Genomic DNA, 23,048 nt, shown 5'->3' with positions numbered 1-23,048 from the left:
CCCAGATAGCCCCTTTGAATACTAGTTTAGTTGAACACCCATAATTGACTTGGGCCCCCTCCTTAGGTGGCTCGGTAGAAGGTTCAGGGGCTTTAGAGCCTACTATAGCCCCTATTGCTACTGTGAAGCCAGGCAGTTTGAAACCGGACACAAACGGGTCCAGGCCGCCTGTCACTACTTGAGCCAAATTAAACTAAGACAAGGTTGAACCATATATGAGCCTTTATTCCAATAATGCCGGCAGTATGGAGAGAGCAGCAGGCCATCCTGTAAATTCTGCTGTAACCTCCCCTACTAGCCGACTGATTAGATATGGATAAGGAAGAAAGGCTACATGCAAGGGAGGCAGGATAAGGGCTGCAAGATCTGTGGTCCCTGTGTCTCCTTCCAGGATTTTGAAGTCAGATAACAGGGTAGTTAATTCTCTTAATTCTCTAAAAAACAGCTCCTCCCCTTCCTGGAACTGGAGAATGGTCAGCATTCCTGGGGCAAACACCTTGAGGGGGTCAGCATCCAGGCACAGCAGCCAAATCAAAAATTATCTCATCCTTGGTTTGTTCTCAAAATATATTTTCTTTTTTGAGTAATAGATCTGTCCGGGCTTCGAGGCATCTCTTATTTTTTCACAGCCCTGTTTTTCCCCTTGCAATACATCCTTCAGTTTCCCAGGGTCTGTAAGAAAACCCTATAGTTTGTAAGTTTGTAAATAATCATTTAACAACTGTGGTCCTATGCTTGTGGAGTGCCCTTCCCCCTATCAAGTTCTGAGAAAGGGTTTTTCTTGTCCCCCAGTGCCAGGGCCTGGCCTGGGTGAATGCTATGAGCCAAGGAGCTACTGGAGTGTGAAGTGTCCTGGAAAGGTGACTGGCCCTATCCTAGCTAGGAGGAGAGGAAACTCAGCTCTCCTGAGAGGCCCTTCAGTTACTTAGTCCGTGTTGGAATTTATGCTGAGATCCCCAGCTTCAAAGCACTGGACTAGGTGTGAAGCCACAGAATTTGCTTCTGAACTGTGTTCTAGTGACATCTGAACTGAAGGAGCATAGAACTACCTTCTTATTCTCTGTGGCAAGCCCTGTGTAGGGGCCACGGAGAGACTGGGTAAACCTGAGAGGAAAGGATGCCTGACTTGGTGCCTTGAGGGATGGGAATCATGTGAATAAGGTATATAGGGTCTTTGTGGGGTTTAGGTTCAAGAAGGGCAAGCAAACAATAAGCATATCTATATATATAAAAACCTAAGTGACCATTATGACCAAACAACCAGTCACTATGACGTGCACTGACCACAAGGGGGCAGACGCTCAACGCAGGAGCTATACCCTGGTGATCAGTGCGCTCCCACAGCCAACCTCTTGCAGCCGGCCAACCTCCCGCTGTCCCTCCCCCTGGCCAGCTGGCCCCAATCAGCCCTGATTGGGACTAGGCGAGACAGCTCCCATCAGACTGATTGCCGGCCAGACCAAGGGACCCCACCCGTGCACAAATTTGTGCACCTGGCCTCTAGTAGACAAATAAATGAGCAAGATAATATCAGAGAGTGATGAGTGTTCCAAGAAAATAAAACTGGGTGATGGAAGAATCAACATGTGAAGATTGACACCAAAGTGTTCCCAGTGGAGGAAACCTCAAGTGCAAAGTCCCAAGGAAAGGAGGAATACATTCACTTGTTTGAGGAGCTAAGTAGCATGGTGGCTAGACCATAATGATTGAGAGGAGGAGGCTCAGACACTGCCACTTGACTTGGCTTGTAAGTCTTGCAACTCACAGATTCACCTCTTGTTCTGGAAGAAAATATGTTTAGAGTCCACAGAAAGAAGCGTAATGGTAGCTCTGTACTGGTGGCCATGTTATTTACTGGGTTATTACTGTGGATGAAAGGGGCCACGTGCTAAGTTATGATGGGTAATCATGGCCTAGCCCTAGGCTGGTATCTTCTCTGACAAGGTCAATCTTACCTTAACTGAGCCTATTGTCTTTTTGCATCTACGATAGCATACCTGTGAAATGTCAGAGTAACTTGTAACTTCCCTTTTTCCAGACCCTGGACCCCTCTGGGCACAACCAAATACACCCCGGGGTGCCAGGATGGAGACACAAATTCCTTCATTGTTATTGTTATCATGTTAATTGTTGACTGTTAACTATCCTGTACCCACCTAAGTAAAAGAAGTATGTGTCTATCATTTTACTTTTTATCCAATCCCAGAGGTTCCCCCTCCTCTACGCTTTGCTTTCTCCTGCCTCCCTAATCTATCACCAGTGGATTTCATGCAACCCATTTACGTCTCCTCCTTTGAATGTAATGTATAAAACAAGGGGAAAAACCACCTTTCTCCGGAGCATTATCCCAATCCGTTGAGATTTTTGCTTCCTGGCAATTGTCGACAGTTTGACTCAGATAAACTCACCAAAATTTTTTACAGGCTTGAATGTTTTTTACGTTAGAATTACTAAGCCTTTTCTCATGCCTTGGTGGCGGTGGGGTGGGGGTGGGGTTCATAAAGTGTCCCAGAAACAGATGCCTTGGGTCTCATGGCCTAAGAGGGTTACTTATTTGGAAAACTTTGGAGTCCAGGTATCTAAGGAGGACCACAGCCAAGGATGCACTAGGAAACATCCTAGACCAGGGGTGGGCAACCTTTTTGTGAGTACGTGCCAAAACCAGCAAAATCTCTGACTCACAATTCTTCTGCGTGCCAACCCTAATTTTTTGATATGCACAAGCTACTACTTTCATCCATCAGGCTACTTCTATTACGAGACTTAACAAAATTCATCACTGAGAACAAAGATTCACAAGCATATATGGATGAAACCAAAACAGTGGTCGGATCTAGGAAGGCAGGGAGAGTTAAGGCGGAGGCATTGAAATTGCTCTTCCCCTCACTCGTCAATCCATGTCTATGGTCTTTAAGATAACTTAAAGAGCATCTGGGGGCCACCAAGCAGCTCCTTTTCCTCCCTCCCTCCTCTCTTCTCTTCCTATCTGATGATCCTAACACCCCACCCCATCCCCACTCTCTTCTTCTGACTGAGCTTGTTCTAGGAACAGCTCAGGTATCCTAGAAACAAGAAGAGAAGCATACACACACACACACACACACACACACACACACACAAAGAAGAGAAACCAAGCTCAGAAATTTCTCCCAGAGGCCTCGAGGCAATTCCCCTGCCTCAGATAATTAGTTATTTATCTAAGATGCACTTACACTGAATTTATCTGAAAAATAAAGAAGTCGATATTAAGGAAAAAATTGTAAATGGAAGATTATAAGAGAGGGTTTCGCGTGCCAGCAAAAGTTACTGGCGTGCCATGTTTGGCACTCGTGCCAGGGGTTGCCCACCCCTGTCCTAGACTCATTATCTATTAGAATAATTAAAGCTATAAGATTTCCCCTTTGGGGGTGAATCTGGAGGGACAGTTCGTAATTGCACACCTTGATGAGGACCCTAATGAGTCACCGGTATCCAGGAGGTCCTATATGGGATGCTCTAAGGGTGCCTGCTGACTCCCTGATAGCCCTGTCCTTGTGACCTTCTTCAGTCTCACAACAATTCTTTCAGGTGGATATTATTTCTGTTTACAGATGAGGAAATTGAGGTTCAGAGAAGTTAAGGAATATGCCCAAGATCACACAGTATGCTAGCAGACAGGTCTTTCTGACCACAGTTTTCTTGTTTCCATCATTATGTTGCCCTCAAACATCAGTGTGTCTTAAAAGCCTGAGATGTGGAGAATCTGGACCTGCCCTAGGTCCCTAGTTTACAGGCCTGCTACTTAAGAGGTTCCTTGTCAGTCAGGGCTTTGAGAGTTGATAGCTAGAAGCATAAATATTTATTCACTCATTCAGAAATATTTATTGGGTGCCTATCTTCTAGGCCCTGTGGGTGTAACAGTAAATAAAACATAAAAATCACCTTCACAGAGCTGGCAATCTACTGATGAAGTTGACTATGTAGAGTATTGATGTGTGTTATGGAAAAAGTATAAGCAATGCGCATTGAAAAGGAATAGGGAATACGGGGCTGTGAAGCTGTAATGTTAAATAGGGCTAGAGAGTGACATTCGAGCAAGGTTTGAGGGACCTTTGGTGTGTGAGAGTCACCTGATTGTACTTGGTCTGAAAGAAGAAATTGTAAAGCACGGGGTCTCTGCTCGAACCTTCTATGTCTTGCTCCCTGTGGGTGCTGCTGCATTCATTGCTCGCCCCAGGGTTTGTTTGTTTCTGCCTTCTGGAGGATGGAGAGTGGTAGGAGGCAGATCATGTGGGAATGCTGGGCTCTTTGTGATGGCAGCAGGCCTGGACCTGTCCAGGGGAGGGGGTTGTTGAGGGTTGGCTTTTTCTGATTCAGAGAAGTTCCTGGGCAGAGAGCCCAGCACCTGGTACTGGTGCTCCATGTGACTCCCCGGCTGAGGCCCGAGGGACTGAGGCCTTACTGTCTTTCTGTGGGAGTGAGCAGTCTCCCCACACCTGCACCCTGGGGTTCTGAATTACGGGACTCAGCTGGTTGGGCCAGCTCAGCCCTTGTCATGTTGAGGATTTCAGCCAGCACTGCTGCCAGGGCCTGTGGAGATGACTGCCTGCTCTGTTGGGCTGGGTCAAAGGACTAGGAGGCCAAGGGCCAAATATCATGCAAACTGAGCCCCACCCTCTCTCCCTAGCAGACTGAGGAGCTTGCTCAAAGGTTAGAGAAGACTGAGAAGACACCCACACAGTGTTTTGTTGTTGTTAATCCTCACTCAAGGGTATTTTTTCCATTGATTATTTTTGTTTGTTTGTTGAGAGAGTGGCAGGGGGAGAGAGAGGGAGAGGAGAGAAGGGAGAGGAGAGAGAGAAACACCGTTTCCCATAACCACACCCCTCAAATCCTTCCCCACTGTTTTCTTTCTCCTTCTCTCCCCATCTCCTAACCTTTCCTGTTCTCCTTTCCTCACTCCTTTCTTCCTTTTCTTTTTAAATGTATTTTTATTGACTCAGAGAGGAAGGGAGAGGGAGAGAGAGAAACATCAATGATGAGAGAGAACCATTGATCGGCTGTCTCTTACATGCCCCGCACTGGGGGTTGAGCCTGTAGCACTTGACTGGAATCGAACCCGGGACCTTTCAGTCTGCAGGACAACGCTCTATCCACTGAGCAAAACCAGCTAGGGCTCTCCATTTTCTTTTTATGCCAACTTGCAGTCTCCTGCTTCCCTTTCAGAATGCCATGTCAGGAGGAGTTCTATTTATTTATTTATTTTTTTTCCCCTCACCCGAGAATATGGCTTTTTAAAAAATTGTTTTTGAGAGAAACGTCATTGTGAGAAGCATCAATCGGTTGGCTCCTGTACACACCTCAACTGGGGATCAAACCCACAACCTAGGGATGTGCCCTGACTTGTAATCAAACCTGCAACCCTTTGGTGTATGGGATGATGCTCTAATCAACTGAGCCACCCAGCCAGGGCTATTTTTCGTGTTTTTCTTTTTGTGGGGGCAGGGGGGGGGGCGGGGAAGAATCACATCTTTATTTTCATTAACTTTTAACTAACATTTAGCATTTCCTTTTTTTATTTTTTTCAATTATAGTAGACAGACCTTGTTATATTAGTTTCAGGTGTACATCCCAGTAATTAAACATTATATAACTTACTAAGTGATCATCTCATATCTAATACCATTTCACACTATACATAGTTATTACAATATTATTTACTATATTCCCTATGCTGTACTTTACATCCCTATGACTATTCTGTAAAAACTAATCTGTACTTCTTAATCCCTTCACCTTTTTCACACACACACACACACCAGGGCTGGGAACCTGTAACCCAGGTATGTGCCCTAGACTGGGAATTAAACCGAGACCCTTTGGTGCATGGGCTGACACTAAACACTAAGCCACACCGGCCAGGGCCCACATCAGTGCTTTTAAGGACCTCAACAAGCTGGGCACAGGGGGAACTTTGGATGTCTTCTCCACGTTCTGCCCTCACTTCAACATCTGCATTGTTGTCCCCACAGGTGTGATAATGGGTTGTCCTCTTTATTCCTGTTTACAATTTTGGCCTCCCCCTCCCTTCCTCATCTGATATGTTGTGTGTGGGTCTAGGGGGCTGGGGGGGGGGGGCGGTGCAGCTCCTGCACAGTACACATGTAGGTATACATGTGGGAGGCCTCACCTCTCTTTGGAGCACAATGCTTGACACGTGTATATCTGAGCCTGTGAACCAGCTATACGTCCATGACTTGTATGGCCCAAATCGTGTACTCTTTCCTCCTGTACCCCTTCCTGGGCTATGTGTGAGGATTGTGGGAAGGTCTGTGTCCCAGCTGCCCTTTCTGAGTATGGCCAGAGACGGTACTGGTGTTTAGGGACCCCTTTCACCCTCATGGGGCTGCAGAGATAGGCCCTTGTGGGCAAGGAAAGGAAGCAAGAAGAACAGATCGCAGAAGAAAACAGTCACTTGCCCTCTGTGGCAAGCGGAGCCTCTCTGCTGGGTGACGAATTCCCAGGTGGCCTGGGAGCTCCTTGGGGAGCTGTGGTTTGGTGCTTAGTCTGTTGTCTAACTCATCTCCCCAGGTGTGTGGTCGTGCTGTTCAACCCCCGGAAACACAAGCAGCACCACATCCTCAACAGTTCCAGGTAAATGGTCTGGGCCCTCAGAGAGCACCCCTCTTCCTGCCGACTGGGACGAGGGCACCGCCTGGGGTCTCTGCGACTCTTGGGACTGGGACCTGGTTGGGCCCCGAGGCCACAGAGGGGAATGCCACATGTGCCATTGATGTCTGCCGGTCTTGCCTTTTGAGGGACTGTGAGGGAGCAAGGCTTAGGCCAGGCTGCCAGTGGCCCTGAGCCTGCCTCATCTCTTGCAGGAAAACCATCACTGCTCTTGCCTTCTCCCCTGATGGCAAGTATTTGGTCACTGGAGAGGTGAGTGAGGAGAAGGGGCTACAGTTCTGTGAAGTGGGTGGGTGGTCTGCCCTCAGCCGAGAGCTACAATTCTAGGCCTAGTTAGGGCTGCTGCCACTTTGGCTTCCAAAACAGAAGCCAAATCCTGGTGTTTGCTACACCTTAAAACAGTGGTTCTTAAGCGTCAGTGTGCATCAGAATCACCTGGAGGGCTTGTTAAAATGCACAGTGGTCGGCCTAACCCCAGTTTTTGATTCTGTAAGTTTGGGATGGGGCTCCAAAATTTGTATTTCTAACAAGTTCCCACATGCTGATCCTGCTCGTTTGGGAAGCACTTTCAAAACCACTGCCTTCAAATATTCCTTGTCCCCAGAGGCCCCCTGCTGGGCACATGAGGAATACCTCTTCCCACGGAGACAATGGGGCAGAAATAGGCATGAACGGAACAGTAGTAGTTCTCAACCCTGGCTACCCATAGAATCACTCAAGGAGCTTTAAACAAATACAGAGCTGTAGACCCTCACCCGGAGATATTGAACATAATCTGGGGCCATTTTCTCCCTGATACTTACTGTTGTCCCGAGACATTTGTTGTTTCCTCTCTACCTTTGCCCTGTACAGCACTCTGCTCTTGACTCTTGGCAGAGGTCATTAGAGAAGATTGTATCCAGTAGCTGAGGAGGCGAGGGCCCCCACTTTGAAATGCTAGTGGGGTCTGTATGCTTCTGGCCCTCACTTCCAGTTCTCGCCTCCCTGCAGAGTGGGCACATGCCAGCGGTGCGGGTTTGGGACGTGGCTGAGCGTAGCCAGGTGGCAGAGCTGCAGGAGCATAAGTACGGTGTGGCTTGCGTGGCCTTTTCCCCTAGCGCCAAGTACATTGTCTCCGTGGGCTACCAACATGACATGATCGTCAACGTCTGGGCCTGGAAGGTGAGTGGGCTGGGTGGGCTGGGCTGGCAGCCTCATGAGGGTTCCAGGGCCCGTTGGAGAGCCAGGAAGATACTGACCAGAGTCCCTTCATTCTACTCTGCTAATCTCAGTCTCATTCTAGAAAATGGTCTGAAGCAGGAAAGAGCAACTATAGCCAAGCGTGTTGGTAGAAAGGGGCTAGCTTCATGCCTTTGAGGACCTCCATAGGAAATGAATCTCTTCAACTCCTCTGAAAAGGGATTCTTCCTTCCCCTTTTTTTTCAGACCAATAAACATGAAAAGAAAGATCATTCTTTTTTTTTTTCCAAAGCTCCAAGAGGCAGGACCTTGATTCTCCCTTTGGCTTTCCCTCCAGAAAAACATTGTGGTAGCCTCCAATAAGGTGTCCAGCCGGGTGACAGCAGTGTCCTTCTCTGAAGATTGCAGCTACTTTGTCACTGCAGGGAACCGACACATCAAATTCTGGTACCTTGATGACAGTAAGACCTCAAAGGTGAGATGCTGAGGCTGGAAGTAGCCAGCAGGGTCAGGGCCTGCTCAGCCCACCCCAGGAGACCCTGCTCCATTGGGGCCCTTCGCTGTTCGCTCGGCAGCTGTACAGAAGCTCTGGATGAGCTAGATGCTCTCAGGACCACGGGGGTTAGTCTCAAAGAGCAAGGGGGCCTAGTTTCTAGGGGCAGGCTCTGGGGGTAGGTGGGTGGGCAACAGTGTTATGTCTCCACAGGTGAATGCCACTGTGCCCCTGTTGGGCCGCTCAGGGCTGCTGGGGGAGCTACGGAACAACCTGTTCACCGATGTGGCCTGTGGCCGAGGGAAGAAAGCAGACAGTACCTTCTGCATCACATCCTCAGGGCTACTGTGCGAGTTCAGTGACCGGAGGCTTTTGGATAAGTGGGTGGAGCTGAGAGTAAGTACCCCTGGCCCAGTTGGTTGGGGCTGTGCATGTAATGGCTCAGGTGAGAATTGATACCTGTGGCTTAGGCTTATACCAGTGGCTGAGCCCTCGTGCATGCAGGAGGGGACCTCAGGAGAGAGAAGCTCCGCCCAGTTTCAACCTATGGAGATCTGTATAACTGCCTCCTCTCTGCTCTCTTTCTGTCTGTCTTTCCCCTGCTTTCCTCTTCTGCTCAGAACACAGACAGCTTCACAGTAAGTGGTGCCTAGACTCTCCTGTCTTTCTCGTGCTATTTCCTTTTCTTTGCTGGGCTTTTCCTACTTTGTTTTCTTTGCCAAAATGTCCAGTATCTTAGGAGGGCCCTTGACTCCCATCCCCCAAAGGGCACATGACTATGGGCCCTCTGGCCACCTGCTGCTGGAGGGAGGGGCATCTCTAGATAACAGCTGATGGGCTCAGGCCAGAGCAGCTGGGCTGCTTTTCCTTTGCCGGTGCCTTGGTTAGTCTCTCCTCTTGGCAGGTGATTGTTGAGGAGGGGTTGGCAGGTGGCCTCTCCTGACCTGAGCCCTTCTGCCTGCAGACCACCGTGGCCTACTGCATCTCTGTGAGCCAAGACTACATCTTTTGTGGCTGTGCTGATGGCACCGTGCGCCTCTTCAACCCCTCTAACCTGCACTTTCTCAGCACCCTGCCCCGGCCCCATGCCTTGGGGACAGACATTGCCAGTGTCACTGAGGCCAGGTGAGCTCTGTGGGCCCCCTGCGTCCATTCACAGCCTCATGCTGTGCGCAGCCTTTAGGGAACAGGTGAAGAGTATCCATGCCCCTAGGATAACCAGAAATACCTCTGTAGACAAACCAATTTGGGTTTATTGATACTTGTTGCAACCAAAGAGAAATGGGGAGTATCTCAGTAAGTGGGGGCTGTTTTAAGTGTAGGGGTATTGTAAGATTTGAGATATATGTGAGGTGATTTTAGAAAGGTTCAGAGGTTGAAATTTTGCTCTGGTTGGATGCTGTGAGGAAGTGGGGGCAATTCTACAATTAGGCATCCTAATAATTTTTACCTTATGAAGTGGGACTAAAGCTGTAATTGGTAAAGCAGCAGCAGTCAATCCTGATAGACAGGAAAGGGTGGTGTTTGGTTATTTTGTGGTTTGCACAGTGATCTTGTTTTTATCTCTGTCAGACACAATGGCAGTAATATTGTTTTATTTTGCTCTGCCACGGCCATAGAGTGGCTCTGTCTGACGCTGGTGTTCTGTGACCTTGTGTTCATCAGGAGAACACCACGGCCCCGTAGCTAGTGCCAGGTCAGCTCCCAGCTGACGGCTGTCAGGGGCTACTTTGTCTTTCTTAGGCAGGTGCTTTCAAACCTGCGGGTCTGGAGAGGGCTCCCATGCCCTGCTCCTTCCGTCATGGGTTAGCTTCTGTTTTCATTCCTTTCAGTCCTTCATTTTATCAGCTCCTCACTCACCAGTTTGCTTATCCTCTTCCCACAGTCGCCTCTTCTCTGGAGTGGCCAATGCCAGGTATCCAGACACCATTGCCTTGACCTTTGATCCCACTAATCAGTGGCTATCTTGTGTATACAACGACCACAGCATTTATGTTTGGGATGTAAGGGACCCCAAGAAAGTGGGCAAGGTGTACTCGGCTCTGTATCATTCCTCCTGCGTCTGGAGTGTAGAGGTACGTGGGCTGGGATGGCTTGAGACAGGCCAGGTTTGCTGGGATGCCATTGTGAAGACGGGAAAGTGGGATCCCCAAGTATAACGTTATGCTCCCACTGCCTCCTTGTTTCTCTAGCAGCATCCCTGTACCTCCACCTTTCTTCAGATGTGTCCTGATGATTGAGCTTGCATTTTATGCTTCTGTATCTTAGGCTTCTTCCAATGTGGCCCTGTCCATTCTTAGCTTTGTCTTGTTCAAGGCTCAGTGATTTTGGACAAGTTAATGAACTTGACCGAACTTCAGTTTCCTCAACTGTAAAATGATGTACCTGATTCACCTAACTGTTCTGAGAAGTAAATGAAATAGTGTTAAGTGGGAGACATAGAAGAGTCCCTGGCATATAGTAGGTGCTTGGTTAATGTGCTTTCCCTTAGTGAACATCTAATAATTATGGCTTGCTTACTGTGTGACAGGCACTAGGCTAAGTCTTGGCCAGTGAGATTATCCCTTTAATGAGATTATTCCTTTAATCTCATTCCCTTTTCCCTGGGCAAAGGACTGCTCCCTACCTGGAGATCTGACTTGGTTCCCTCTGCCCCTTCAGGTCTACCCAGAAGTGAAGGACAGTAACCAAGCCTGCCTCCCCCCCAGTTCCTTCATCACCTGTTCCTCAGACAACACCATCCGCCTGTGGAACACAGAGAGCTCCGGGGTGCATGGCTCCACCCTGCACCGAAATATCCTCAGCAATGTGAGCCCTGAGGCCTTAGGGCCCCCACTCTCTACTTAGTATTCCCATCCCCTCAGCCTTCATGCCTTCTCAGGAACGGGGTCCCCAGACCTTGATCTTCCAGCTCTGATTTGACTGGGCTCTTTGAGCCAAAGGCTTATCTTGTCCAGCATTCCTCTTCCCTTGCAATTATATTGGGTCAGGCCTGCCTTACCCACTTCTCTGCATCTGCTCCGCCAGGACCTCATTAAGATCATCTATGTGGATGGGAACACTCAGGCCCTGCTGGACACTGAGCTGCCTGGAGGAGACAAAGCTGATGGGTCCCTGATGGATCCCCGTGTGGGCATCCGTTCTGTGTGTATCAGCCCCAATGGACAGCATCTAGCTTCGGGGGACCGTATGGGCACGCTCAGGTAATGCCAGGCCTGGAGTGGATACTGACTGTGTCTCATGGTGCAGGCTGGAGGAGTTAGGTCCCCAAGGACAGAAAAGTTTGGTTCAAAAAGATTGGGGAAGATATTTATATACAGGGGAAAGATAACTTTACAATGAAGAAACACAGCAGAAACCATCCTCAAACAAATGATCAAACTTAATATCTTCATGTCAACATCATGAAGCCCATAATATGATACAGTAATAAGGACATAGCATTGTTTCTGTGTTATTCTTGCCAAAAGTGCATACACTCATTCCAATCATGAGAAAACATCAGACAAACTCAAAGTGAGGTACATGTGGCAGAGTACCTATATTGATCTCTTCAAAAGCGTCAGGGTCATGAAAGGCGAGGGAAGACTGAAGAACTATTCGAGACTGCAAGAGACTAAAGAGAAATAACAACTAATGCAAATTGGATAGGATCCTGGATTCAGAAAAAGAACATTGTGGAAAAACTGGTGAAATCCAAATAAAGCGTTTTATTATTAGTATTGTATGAATGTAAATTTCCTGGCTCTGGTCATTGAACTGTTGTTATGTAAGATGTGTACATTTGGGAAAGCTGGGTAAAGGAAATATGGAAACTCTTCTGTACTCATTACAACCTTCCTCTAAGCCTAAAAAAAAATAGTAAATGTTGGAAAAGATTGGGAGAGAGGTTGTAGCAGAGAAAGCAGCGTGAATCTCTCTTCCTGAAGCCTGGCAATGACCCCTGCCATCCTCTCCTCATTTCTGCAGGGTGCACGAGCTGCAGTCCCTTAGTGAGATGCTGAAGGTGGAGGCCCATGACTCGGAAATTCTCTGCCTGGAGTACTCTAAGCCAGACACAGGTCAGGAGGATACCTGGTCCCTAGCCCAGAATGGCACAGGGCTCCTCCATCCTGCTAGTGCCACTTACCTCTGTCCTGGCTCTTGGATGTGAGACTGAAAGTCCTTTGAATCATTTGGTGTCTTTGCAGGTTTAGAGGAGGACAGCTCCATCCCTGCTCCATGGGGCTCAGTTACTGCAGGCCTCTTTGCCTGGCTCAGGTAGGGGCCTGCTCTGGGCACTTGTGGGCTGATGAGTTCTTCTAACCCCAGGTCTGAAGCTGCTAGCGTCAGCGAGCCGGGACAGGCTGATCCATGTGCTGGATGCTGGACGGGAGTATAGCCTACAGCAGACATTGGACGAGCACTCGTCCTCCATCACTGCTGTCAAGTTTGCAGGTGGGGGCAGGGTAATTGAGACACATTCTGCCACCTACCACCAACATCATCCTTACCCCTCTCCCCACTGCCACCTGCCTTCCGCCGCTGTGAGAAGGGTGTGCCTGTCATGGGGAATGTTGGACAGCTGCTGGGAGGCCTGGGGCTGGATGGGAAGGCAGGTGGATTGTAAACTCTTAGTCCGGGGGGTCCTGAGCCAGCCAGGTTGGCTGAGGATAGGGGTAAAGGAAAGCCCAGATTTGGAGGTAAGCATCCTGATGTAATTGGTTGTCCCATTCATGTAGAGTAGCTCAACAGCGGGGAAGGAAGGGAGAAAGGCAGAGGAAAAGCTGGCCCCACGTGGTGAGAGCAGTGGGAATAACTAGGCCTCTCTCTTCCATAGCCAGCGATGGGCAAGTCCGCATGATCAGCTGTGGAGCAGACAAGAGCATCTACTTCCGCACTGCGCAGAAGGTGAGGGGATGGGGTTTCCTTGAATGGCGCAGCAAGAGGTGCTGGGGGTCTCTGCCATTCCCGTACCTGAGGTTATGACAGGTGAAGAGAGAAAGCAGGGCTCTCTGGGCCTGGTGAGACATGGGGCTTGGGGTCTGTCCATATGCTCCACCCCTGCAGTCTGGAGATGGAGTCCAGTTCACACGGACACACCACGTGGTACGGAAGACGACCCTCTATGACATGGACGTGGAGCCCAGCTGGAAGTATACGGCTATTGGCTGCCAGGACCGAAATATTCGGTGGGCATCTTTTTTTCAGACCACCTGACCACATTCCTTGATGCCCAAGGGGGTCAGCTCTAGGCACCTCAGTCCCCATGTCTGCCTTTTTGTCCAGGACTTTGTGACCTCTTGAGCCCATAGAATGAGTACTTCGCCTCACACAAGAGGTGGTAGTCCCTTTGGTGTAGGGGAGTGGCTCCTATAGAGAATGTGGGAGTGAATTCTGGCATTTCTGCCACCCAGGTGTGCGGGATCGTGACCTCTTCCTCATGTGAATGAGAGTGTGTTTCTTTACAGGATCTTTAACATCAGCAGTGGGAAGCAGAAGAAGCTGTTTAAAGGGTCACAGGGTGAGGATGGCACTCTGATTAAGGTAAGGGCCAGTAGATGGGCTCTGGGCCAGAGAACAGGAGGACGGGGTGCTAGGTGGAGGCGGGCCGGTGCTTCCCATCTCCTCCCAGCTGTGCGTCCCACTCCTCAGGTGCAGACGGACCCCTCGGGGATCTACATTGCCACCAGCTGTTCTGACAAGAACCTCTCCATTTTTGACTTCGCCTCAGGCGAGTGTGTGGCCACCATGTTTGGCCACTCAGGTGAGTGTAGCCCCAATACTCTACCGCTGGAACTTTACTCTTCCTTTAGTTTTTTGGCACCTATCAGAGCTGCCTGCCCCTCCCTTCCAAACAACCCCCGACCTCCACTGTTGGAATAGGAGCTTGGCTGGGACTTCAGGGGCTCATAGGCCATATTCTTTGTTCTCCACAGAGATTGTCACTGGCATGAAATTTAGTAATGACTGCAAACATCTCATCTCTGTGTCGGGCGACAGGTGAGCAGAAGCCACAGCACACCCTCCCCTCCCCTCTTCGTCTCATGATGTCTCTGGGAAGTAGGGCCGAAAGGGGTATTTCTTGGCTGGACCTGACCCGCACTATAGGGTGGCTCTGGTCTCCTTGTCAGCCCATGGAGAAGGGGAACCAATGGTGTTGCTGCCCCCAGAGTTCTACCCTCCCCCTCCCTCACACAAGTCTGTGGCTCTACCCAGCTGCATATTTGTGTGGCGCCTGAGCTCTGAGATGACCATCAGCATGAGGCAGCGTCTCGCTGAGCTGCGCCAGCGGCAGCGAGGGGTCAAGCAGCAAGGACCATCCTCTCCCCAAAGGACGGCTGGACCCAGTCGGTGAGAACAGAGTATGGGATATGGGCCAGCAGTGGGTGGGCGTCCATGTTGCTTGCTGTCCTCTTACTGCTCCTCCTCTTTGCTCTGCACCTGCCATGCAGCAACTCTGTACCCCCCAATACCTGTTCCTCACATGAAGACCTATGACATTGTTCTCTTTCCCCATGACCTTCCTTGTCTGGGACTCAGGCACGAGGCCCCGTCGATGCTCTCTTCTGGACCAGCGCTCTCATCGGATAGTGACAAGGAGGGAGAAGATGAGTGCACTGAAGAGGAAGAGCTTCCAGCTCTGCCCATCCTTGCCAAGGGCACCAAGAAAGAACCAGGTCTGTGGAAGTCTGGATGGGGCTGGACGGGCACCAGAGGGTATAGTGGTTGGATATACCCTTTCTGAGACTGGGGGGTAAGAGCGATGTGAGCCGAGGAAACCGGAGCATCACTGTGGCCACATCGGGTATGGACTGGTGTGGGGCCAGGGCTCTGGGGTGGGTGGGCAGGAGACATTCTCCGACTGCCTGTCTCTGTCTAGCCTTGGTGCCCAGCCCAGCCCTGCCCCGAAGCCTGTCCCACTGGGAAATGAGTCGGGTGAGTCACCATTGTTAAAATGCCCTTCCAAGGTTACAGAGGTGAAGGAAGGTGAAAGCAGGGCTTCTGGGCTTGGCAAGGCCGTGGGGTGTGGGGTCTTCCCACATGCTCCACCCTTTGTGTCCAAGGAAGAACCTTGTGGGAGGAGTTTGGGCGGCTAGGCTGGTCCCTGGTTGGGGATGATGAAGCTCAGGCATTGCCTTCCTGTAGGCCAGGTGAGGGGCCTGCAAGGATTAGTCACTGCTGGGGACGCACTCCACTTGTTCAGCTCTGCCTGGGGGCCTGGGTAAATGTGAACAAAGAACAGGTGGAGGTGGGGAGTAGAAACGGGGTTTCTGAGCCAAATGATTAGAAGTAAAGTTCAAGAAAATCAAAGATCCAAAGAGCAGAAATGTGGAGAAACTATAGCTCTAAAGATCCTAGGTTAGGAGGTAAGTTCAAAACTTCCAGGTAGTTGGTGTACCCGGGGGGCGGGAATAAAGGCTTTCGGAGCAAGCCCCAAGGCAGCTCAGTCTTCACTTGTCCATGTCGGGATTGCAAGCACCAGCACCTTTCATTGTCGCGCAGCAGTTACTGGGATGAGGGTGTGGTGTCCCTGGTGCGTTGTGACCAGGCCAAGTGTCTCAAGGCTGGGCTGTTGGTTTGTTCTTGGTGCTATGGACTTGGGGTCCTTGTTGGGGCTGTTTTCAGAGTAGGGGACTTCTAGAGACGCCTAGCTTTGAGGTGTCCACAATACCAGGTGAAGACTGAGACCAGAAGGTCCTCTAAGACAGGACATAGAGGGAAGCTAAGAGTGTGAACTCTGGAGCCAGATACCTGAGTTATAACCTATAGGCAGGCCACTTACTGTCTGTGGGAATTGGGCAAGTTACTTAAGCCTGCTGTGCGTCAGTTTTCCCATCTGTAAATATGGGGAGAATATTAGTACCTACTTCATTAGATGGTTGTGAGGTTTGAATGAGCTAATACAGGAAAAGTGGCTGGCACACAGTATGTGGTATATGAATGTTTGCTAAAACGCTTGTGTGATTGGCTTGTTACCGTTACATCTCTCACACTCTTGCCCCACACCAGGCACAAGAGACAGTGGAGTTCCTGGGTCCAGTTCCTGCAGCCAACCAAGGACCCAGAAGAAGGGGGCGCTGGGCTCAGTCAGGCGTGGAGCTGAGTGTTCGCTCCATGCTGGACCTGCGGCAGCTGGAGACACTAGCTCCAAGCTCTAGGGGTCCTAGCAGGGACTCTCTGGCCATGACCTCATCTGGTTCTGGGAAGCATGGTCAGCAGCCCCCTGAGACCTTACAGGTGAGCCAGTTTCTCCTAGTTCCCTGGAGATCTCCAAGCAGCCTTAGCCAACAGCTGGAGTCGAGCACTGGTCCAGTTATGCTCGCTTTGCCCCTGTGGCGCATGGGTAACCCAAACTGCAAATTCAGGGTGGGGCTGGCCAGGCTGTGTGATGGACTTGGGCAGGGTTCCTTGGGAGGCTGATGATACTAAGTGGTGGCTGGAGGTCTGCAATCAGAGTGCTAGTATAGTTCTAGAAGCTCAGGAACACGAGGTGGAGCCCAGCCTGGCTTCCTAGTGTCTGTCCTGAATTGGAGTACCCAGCTTTTCCCAGAGTTGGCGCCCACCAAAACCTTGCCCACCCCTCCTCTTTCCCAGAGCATCTGTCACATCAGCAACCTCAATCATACCCCTTCGTGTGTTTCCAGAATGAAAAGTCCCCTCAGCCTCACGCTTCCCAGCCCTGTTCCTGCCCCCACATTATCCGGTTGTTGTCCCAAGAGGAAGGGGTCTTTCCCCAGGATCTGGAGCCTACACCCATCGAAGATGGTATTGTCTACCCGGAGCCAAGTGACAGCCCCACCTTGGATACCAGGCAAGGGTTCTGCCACCACCAGGCCCCTGGGGACATGCGGCCCCCTGTCTTCCCTTCCCTTTGAGTGTTCTTTAATGAGCAGAGGGCTGGCCCCAGGGTCCTTGGGGCTTGCCTACCATGTCACCACTTCCTCAGCCTCAGTCCTGTCACAGGTGGGGGAGAAGGAAGGCAGAAGTTTAGGGGTGCTGCTGCTTACCCCTGCTCACTGCCTCCCCCACTGCTGGCCTTCCTGGCAGTGAGTTCCAGGTGCAGGCCCCAGCTCGAGGGACCCTGGGACGAGTGTACCCAGGCAACAGGGGCTCAGAGAAGCACAGCCCTGACAGCGCCTGCTCTGTGGACTATAGCAGCAGCCGCCTTTCCAGCCCTGAGCACCCCAATGAAGGTGAGGCTGCAGCCTTGAGGGAGGCCCAGACCAGGCAGGTCAGTGGGCTGAGGTGGGCGTGGAGGCTCTGGTGGCAGATGGGTACAGCGTGGTGCTTTTCTCCCCTCCTCCCCTTCTAGATTCTGAAAGCACGGAGCCCCTGAGTGTGGATGGCATTTCCTCAGACCTTGAAGAGCCAGCTGAGGGTGATGAGGAAGAGGAGGAAGAGGAGGGAGGCACTGGTCCCTATGAGCTGCAGGAAGGCAGCCCCCGTACCCCGGACCAGGAGCAGTTTCTAAAACAGCACTTTGAGACTCTGGCCAATGGGGCTGCTCCAGGTGTGGTCACAGGGCCAGTGTAGGGCCTCTGCAGTCAGCCCTGCTCCCCTCTGCCTGGCTGAGAGGGAAGGTCCAAGGGCAGGCCATGCCCTGGGGTTGCCTTCTCCAGGGGGTAGAATCTGGGGCAAGGGTTTGCTTCAGTTCATGATTTCTGTCACCCTGGCAGGGGGCCCAGTCCGGGTACCAGAGAGGACAGAGTCTCAGAGCATCTCTTCACGATTCCTTTTGCAAGTGCTGACGCCCCCACTCAGGTACTCCCACAGCAGCTCTCACTCTGCCCCAGGAGCTCGCTCTCCGGCCCTCCCAGTGCTTCCAGTAGGGCCAGTTCTGCCCCTGGGGCAGCATGGAGCCCTCCTCTCTCTAAGGCTTCCCCTACCCGCCAGTTTTAGGACAGCTGCCTTGGCTGGCTTTGTGCCCGCCTGCCCTCTCCTCGCGCTCCCTAGTGCTGTGATAGCGTCTCCCCATCTTCCTCCTCCGGTCCTTCTTCCATGTTTCCTCCCTGCAGGGAACCGTCCCCATCTTCCTCAAGCCTGCCACTGACGTTGAAGCCAGTCCAGGTGCCGCAGGCTTCTGGTGAGCAGCTGAGAGGCAATGGTGCTAACCCTCCAGGAGCACCCCCGGAGGTGGAGCCCTCCCCGAGGAACCCTGGGCCCCAGCAGGCAGCCCCTGTGCTGTTGCCACGACGCCGTGTCAATGCGGACAGCAGCTGGATCTCCAAGAGCATGGCCACAGCCAGCCCCTGTGGTGGACTCCAGAAAGCCCCGTCCATGCAGAGCCTGGCGCCACAGGGTGAGGGGCCTGGTGGGCTCAGCGCCCGGGTGTGGGGAGTGGAGCATGAGCTGCTAAAGGAAGGCCTGATGCCGCCCTCCGTGCCACTCTGCTTACCACTGGGTGTCCTTGAGTGCAGCGGTCGCCAACCTTTCGGACCTCGCGGACCACTGGTTGGTGACCACTGCTTTAGTGGGTGTGTGCACGGCTCAGCAGGTATTTGAGCCTTGGCATCTGAGACACCTTCCTTACCACCTGACCTGCATATGTTTCTGTCTCCTCTGTAGGTGGGGCTCTTCTGCCAGGCCCATTACTCCTACGGGAGATGGAAGCCCAGGAGGGCCTACGTTCCCTGCCGCAGGCTGATGACCGGCTGTCTCTGTCTCGGCCCCACTCCTACCAGAACCCCACCTCCAGTTCCATGGCCAAGATTTCCCGCAGCATCTCTGTCGGGGAGAACCTGGGCCTGGCGGCTGAACCTCAAGCTCCTGCCCCCATCCGGGTCCCACCACTCAGGCAGCTGGCCCTGCCCAGCCGGGCTCACCTGGTCCTGGACATTCCAAAGCCACTTCCTGATCGTCCTACCCTGGCCACCTTCTCACCTGTTACCAAGGGCCGGACCCCTAGTGAGGCAGAACAGCCTGGCTCCCCAGTGGGCCTAGGAAAGGCTCACAGCTCATCTGAGAGACAGGCCTGTTTAGGGGAGGGTACCCCTCCCCGGCCTAGGACAGAGTGCCAGGTTCAGCCTGGGTCCAACAGCCCTTGTGCCCAGCACCTGCCGGTTGGCAGCCTCCTCCAAGACCCTGAGATCTTGCAGCCCCCACCCCCTGAGAAGACTCCCAACCCCATGGAGTGCACCAGGCCCGGGGCAGCCCTAAGCCAGGCCGCAGGTGTGCACAGCTCCCCAGCTTTCATCTCCTGACCCATCCTCTCTCCCCCGTCTCTGTTGGCCGCTCTCTGGCTCCATTCCATTTCTGTGCGTCCAGCCTCTGGCGTTTTCGTCCTGTCTGCTCCTGTCTCGGTCCATAAGTCACACCCCCGATGGTGAGACACTCCTGCCAACCTTCATGACCTCTCTGACCCACTTGACCTCGGTGCCTTCTGGCCTCTGGGACTGGCCCTTTCCTTTGGACCTTGTTTTCTGTGTGTCGGGAGGGTGTTGGGAAGGAAGAGGCCAGAGGAAGAGCCTGAGGGCAAGTGGAAGGGTTATGATGCTGGGGGTAGCCTGTCTTGCTCTGAGCAGCCATGGGTGGGGAGGCCAGAAAGGGCAGGTTTGCTGGGCCTGAGCTGTATCTGTCTCTTCCAGAACCGGTGGTAAGCCTGGAGCAGTGTGAGCAGCTTGTGGCAGAGCTCCAGGGCAGTGTGCGCCAGGCCGTACAGCTCTACCACTTGGTACGTGTTGGGCACCCACCCACGTCAGGAGTGCTAGCTCAGTGTCCAGAATCTAATGCGAAGGCTCTTCCACTGGTGGGGGTGGAGCAATTAAGAACATCCTGGGCGGAGGAGGCGAGGGGGTGAGAGGCCAGGTCAGGCCACTTGAACCAAGCACCTACTGGTTATTTCTGACTAAGAGCTAGTGACTTCCTCAGATCAGAAGGCAGGGTAGAGAGCCCACGTGTCTTAGTTTGCTTAGGACCATCCCAGTTTATGCCTCTTGTCACAATGTAATTATTAATAATATCCCTTTTCATATTTAAAAACTATTTGGCTGCCCTGGACTATTTGCCTTAAAGAGGAGTTACAAAATTTAGATGGTGCCATAATGTGATGTGCTCCTCTTTTTGGGGTCACTCCAGAGTCTGCCTCCATCCCATAGCCTTTGGTCATACTTGCTGATCTTGGAGTGTGGGCTTCCCAGTCACACAGCTGGGCATGTAGTCCCTTCTTTGGGGGTGGGCTACCCAGGTGGAGCCCCTCCTTTTCATACATCCATTGACAGATCCCTCCACTGTTCCTCCAACCCACTTCTGGGGTCCTGTTGCAGGTGGCTAGCTGCAAGACACCCTCGGTGGAGCAAAGTCGCATCACCCAGCTCCTCAGACGCACCTTCTCTTCAGTGCGGCAGGAACTAGAGGCCCTGGCCGGGACAGTGCTGCCCAGCCCCAGTGGAAGCCCTGGGGCTGTGGGAGCTGAGCAAACACAGGCCCTGCTAGAGCAATACTCAGAGCTGCTGCTTCGAGCTGTGGAGCGTCGCATGGAACGCAGACTCTGAACTCCAGAAGCCTGTCCCAAGTGAACGCTCCCCCTGTTGCAAACTAGCCCCTCTCCACTCACTAAAACCTGTGGGGATGCTTGGAGTGGATAGCAGTGATCAATGCTCAGAGGGGAAGCAGCTTTCCCAGCTGCTCCTCATGGGGCCCCTGTATTTATTAATTTATTTCCCTGACTGTTGCCTCACTTCCTTGGAACTCCTGCCTCCACAACTCCTCCGGTAGCTCACGCAGGGGTTAGGTCTTGGGTCTTTGTCATCTTGGTGCTGTGAGGAGTAGGAGGGTGGCCTGCCCCATCTAGGAAGGGCTGGCCCTCTCTCTTCTTAGAAGCCATTTGAAATTACTGCAGGGATCAGCTCCCTGGGGTGGAGCACACACACAGGGTATTTTGTAGGTAGAGGTGAGAGGTAATGTGGTATTCAATACCCTTCAGCCAATAGCAGAGCCTCTCCTCTACCTCCACTTCCCCTCCCACACCAGCTGCACTCCCCTGGCTGCCAGAGCAGGGTTTATCCATTTTTCTCCAATTCCTGGCAGTTCAGAAAGGCAGAGCCCTCTGGCCCTTCAGGGCATTCCCAGCTATCAAGAATGTATCAAGGCCTAAGCCCCCACATTCCACTCCTATTCCCCCTCCAAGAGGGCCCTAGCATTGTCTTTTTCCCTGTGCCCCCTTTCTGTCTTGGCCAGAACTTGTGGAGCCAGCGGTGGGACATTGCTGCAGGACAGTAAAGCCCTCTGCTAGGCAGAAATGAAGCTCTGGCTCCTTTCCTCGGCCCCTTGGCCTTCCCTATCCTCCAACTCTGGTCCCCAGCAGGCTGCTGGAGCCCAGAGGCCATCTCCCTGCATCCTGGGTGATGCTCATTGAGAAGCCTGTGTTGGAGCTTCCCTCGTGGTTTACAGGGCACTGGCCCACCTTCTAAAGACCTTGGCCACAGATGAAATACACACACACACACACACACACACCTGTTGCATGTTCATTGCTAGAGTACTTGACTGACTCATGTGTGCCTGGTTTCCTCTCATGTCCTACCCGACTTCACCACCCTGGCTCATGGGGAATGCCTATCAAGAAGCATGAAAAGGGGTGGAACACACTAAACCCAAATTCTGGGTTCTTGGTGTCCACAGCCTAGATGATACGAGATGGCCCAAAGGATACTCGGTTTGGGTAGAGGGAGCCTCCTCAAAGGTAGTGCTGGGCACCCAGGGTGCTCTGGATGCTGGAGGTTGAGGGGAGGGAGGCACATGGCGCTGCAGCAGGAGCAAGAGACACACTGGAAAGGTGGTAGGAGGGGCAGGTAAGTGGTAGAGGTGAGGGGAAGGATGAGAATTGGAAGGGCAGTTCAGGGTGAGGGGAAGGAGACGGCACAGTGGGCAGGGAGAGTAGGACCAAGTAGTGGAGCAGTTATTGATGTGTTGGGGTGAAGAATGTGTGTCTCGGCCCTACTGCTTCCCCTGCCTCAGGTAAGGCGGGGCAGCTTTACTGTATGTAGCTCCAGGCCACAAAAGCCCATTCTCCAATGGACAGGCCTTTGGGCCCTACTGACTCTACAGGCAGAGGCTGAGAATTGGATTCTGAAGGGGGCCCAGCTCTGTTTGGGTCAGCCTGAGTGCACCTGAACAGATGAAGCCTGTTTCACCCCTACTGTTCTCTACTACCACCACCTCTATGGCCAATCTACAGAGAAACCCTGGGCCCAAGAACTCTCACAGCTGAGGGTGGATCCCCTGGTAGGGCTGCAGCTATGCTAGTCAGTTAGAAACACACTTCCACCTGTACCCCAGCCCCAGCTGGCATACCGGCCACAGCCCATCCCGGATAGGGCTCAGGCTGGGCCCTGTGGGCTGGCTGGGTTCTTGGTAATCCTTAGCCAGCCTGTCCCTCACAAGGAGGAAGCAATACTCCAGCTAATGTTGGTGAGAAGGTGGCCGCCCTTTCCTACTACTAGCCCAGCTTTTTGGGGGGCGGGAAGGCGGGGAATCTGTGGCCGGGCTGGCGCCCATCCCCTTCTGCATGTCTGAGGCCACCGGCAGTTGCCGTTCTTGTTCAGATTTGCCCTGACCCAGTTTTGAAAGCCCTTTATTTATAACTTTTATACTTTGTCCAGGCCTTGGCGCTTTCCCCCTCCCCAGGTCTTATGGGCAGGGGCTGTTTTTAACATGTCAGTTTGTATTGATGTATGAACTGGTCAATAAACATTCATTTGCTAACTTTCCGACGCCAGCAAGTGGG

The 23,048-nt window shown here is 52.1% G+C and overlaps 2 protein-coding genes across 2 annotated transcripts in view; both read left to right on the top strand.

Annotated features, from left to right (window-relative positions):
* Positions 1-14,327, top strand: part of LOC308520003 (mitogen-activated protein kinase-binding protein 1) — a gene marked incomplete at both ends in the record, with an annotated part of 51,129 nt that extends 36,802 nt beyond the window's left edge. Inside the window, 16 exons of the mRNA XM_081092424.1 lie at positions 6,571-6,633; positions 6,864-6,921; positions 7,660-7,830; positions 8,186-8,323; positions 8,555-8,737; positions 9,306-9,466; positions 10,227-10,416; positions 11,003-11,149; positions 11,369-11,544; positions 12,311-12,402; positions 12,653-12,778; positions 13,161-13,231; positions 13,391-13,512; positions 13,792-13,867; positions 13,976-14,087; positions 14,260-14,327. Coding sequence (XP_080948550.1) covers positions 6,571-6,633; positions 6,864-6,921; positions 7,660-7,830; positions 8,186-8,323; positions 8,555-8,737; positions 9,306-9,466; positions 10,227-10,416; positions 11,003-11,149; positions 11,369-11,544; positions 12,311-12,402; positions 12,653-12,778; positions 13,161-13,231; positions 13,391-13,512; positions 13,792-13,867; positions 13,976-14,087; positions 14,260-14,327 — 1,954 coding nt within the window. The remainder of the gene's footprint in view (positions 1-6,570; positions 6,634-6,863; positions 6,922-7,659; positions 7,831-8,185; positions 8,324-8,554; positions 8,738-9,305; positions 9,467-10,226; positions 10,417-11,002; positions 11,150-11,368; positions 11,545-12,310; positions 12,403-12,652; positions 12,779-13,160; positions 13,232-13,390; positions 13,513-13,791; positions 13,868-13,975; positions 14,088-14,259) is intronic.
* Positions 14,328-14,545: 218 nt separating this feature from the next.
* Positions 14,546-23,027, top strand: LOC308534360 (mitogen-activated protein kinase-binding protein 1-like). The gene is made up of 12 exons (XM_081112846.1): positions 14,546-14,674; positions 14,864-15,000; positions 15,204-15,259; positions 16,334-16,561; positions 16,969-17,135; positions 17,372-17,517; positions 17,637-17,834; positions 18,001-18,085; positions 18,340-18,623; positions 18,890-19,492; positions 19,909-19,994; positions 20,587-23,027. The coding sequence occupies exons 1-12, from the start codon at positions 14,571-14,573 to the stop codon at positions 20,812-20,814; spliced, it is 2,322 nt and encodes a 773-aa protein (XP_080968972.1). The 5' UTR covers positions 14,546-14,570; the 3' UTR covers positions 20,815-23,027.
* The last annotated feature ends 21 nt before the right edge of the window (positions 23,028-23,048 follow it).

The sequence above is a fragment of the Myotis nattereri genome (genome assembly GCF_964212035.1).
Source record: "Myotis nattereri genome assembly, chromosome: 1".
NCBI classification, from domain to species: domain Eukaryota; kingdom Metazoa; phylum Chordata; class Mammalia; order Chiroptera; family Vespertilionidae; genus Myotis; species Myotis nattereri.
The sequence above is the reverse complement of the archived record's forward strand: the minus strand, read 5'-3'. Positions and strand labels throughout refer to the sequence as shown.

What these genes read in the sequence shown, in the direction of transcription:
- LOC308534360 (XM_081112846.1), top strand. Translation starts at nt 14,571, where the DNA reads ATGACCATCAGCATGAGGCAGCGTCTCGCTGAGCTGCGCCAGCGGCAG. An exon ending in CCCTGAGCACCCCAATGAAG is followed by an intron (nt 17,518 to 17,636) that starts GTGAGGCTGCAG and finishes CTCCCCTTCTAG; the next exon opens with ATTCTGAAAGCACGGAGCCC. An exon ending in GTGCTGACGCCCCCACTCAG is followed by an intron (nt 18,086 to 18,339) that starts GTACTCCCACAG and finishes TCCTCCCTGCAG; the next exon opens with GGAACCGTCCCCATCTTCCT.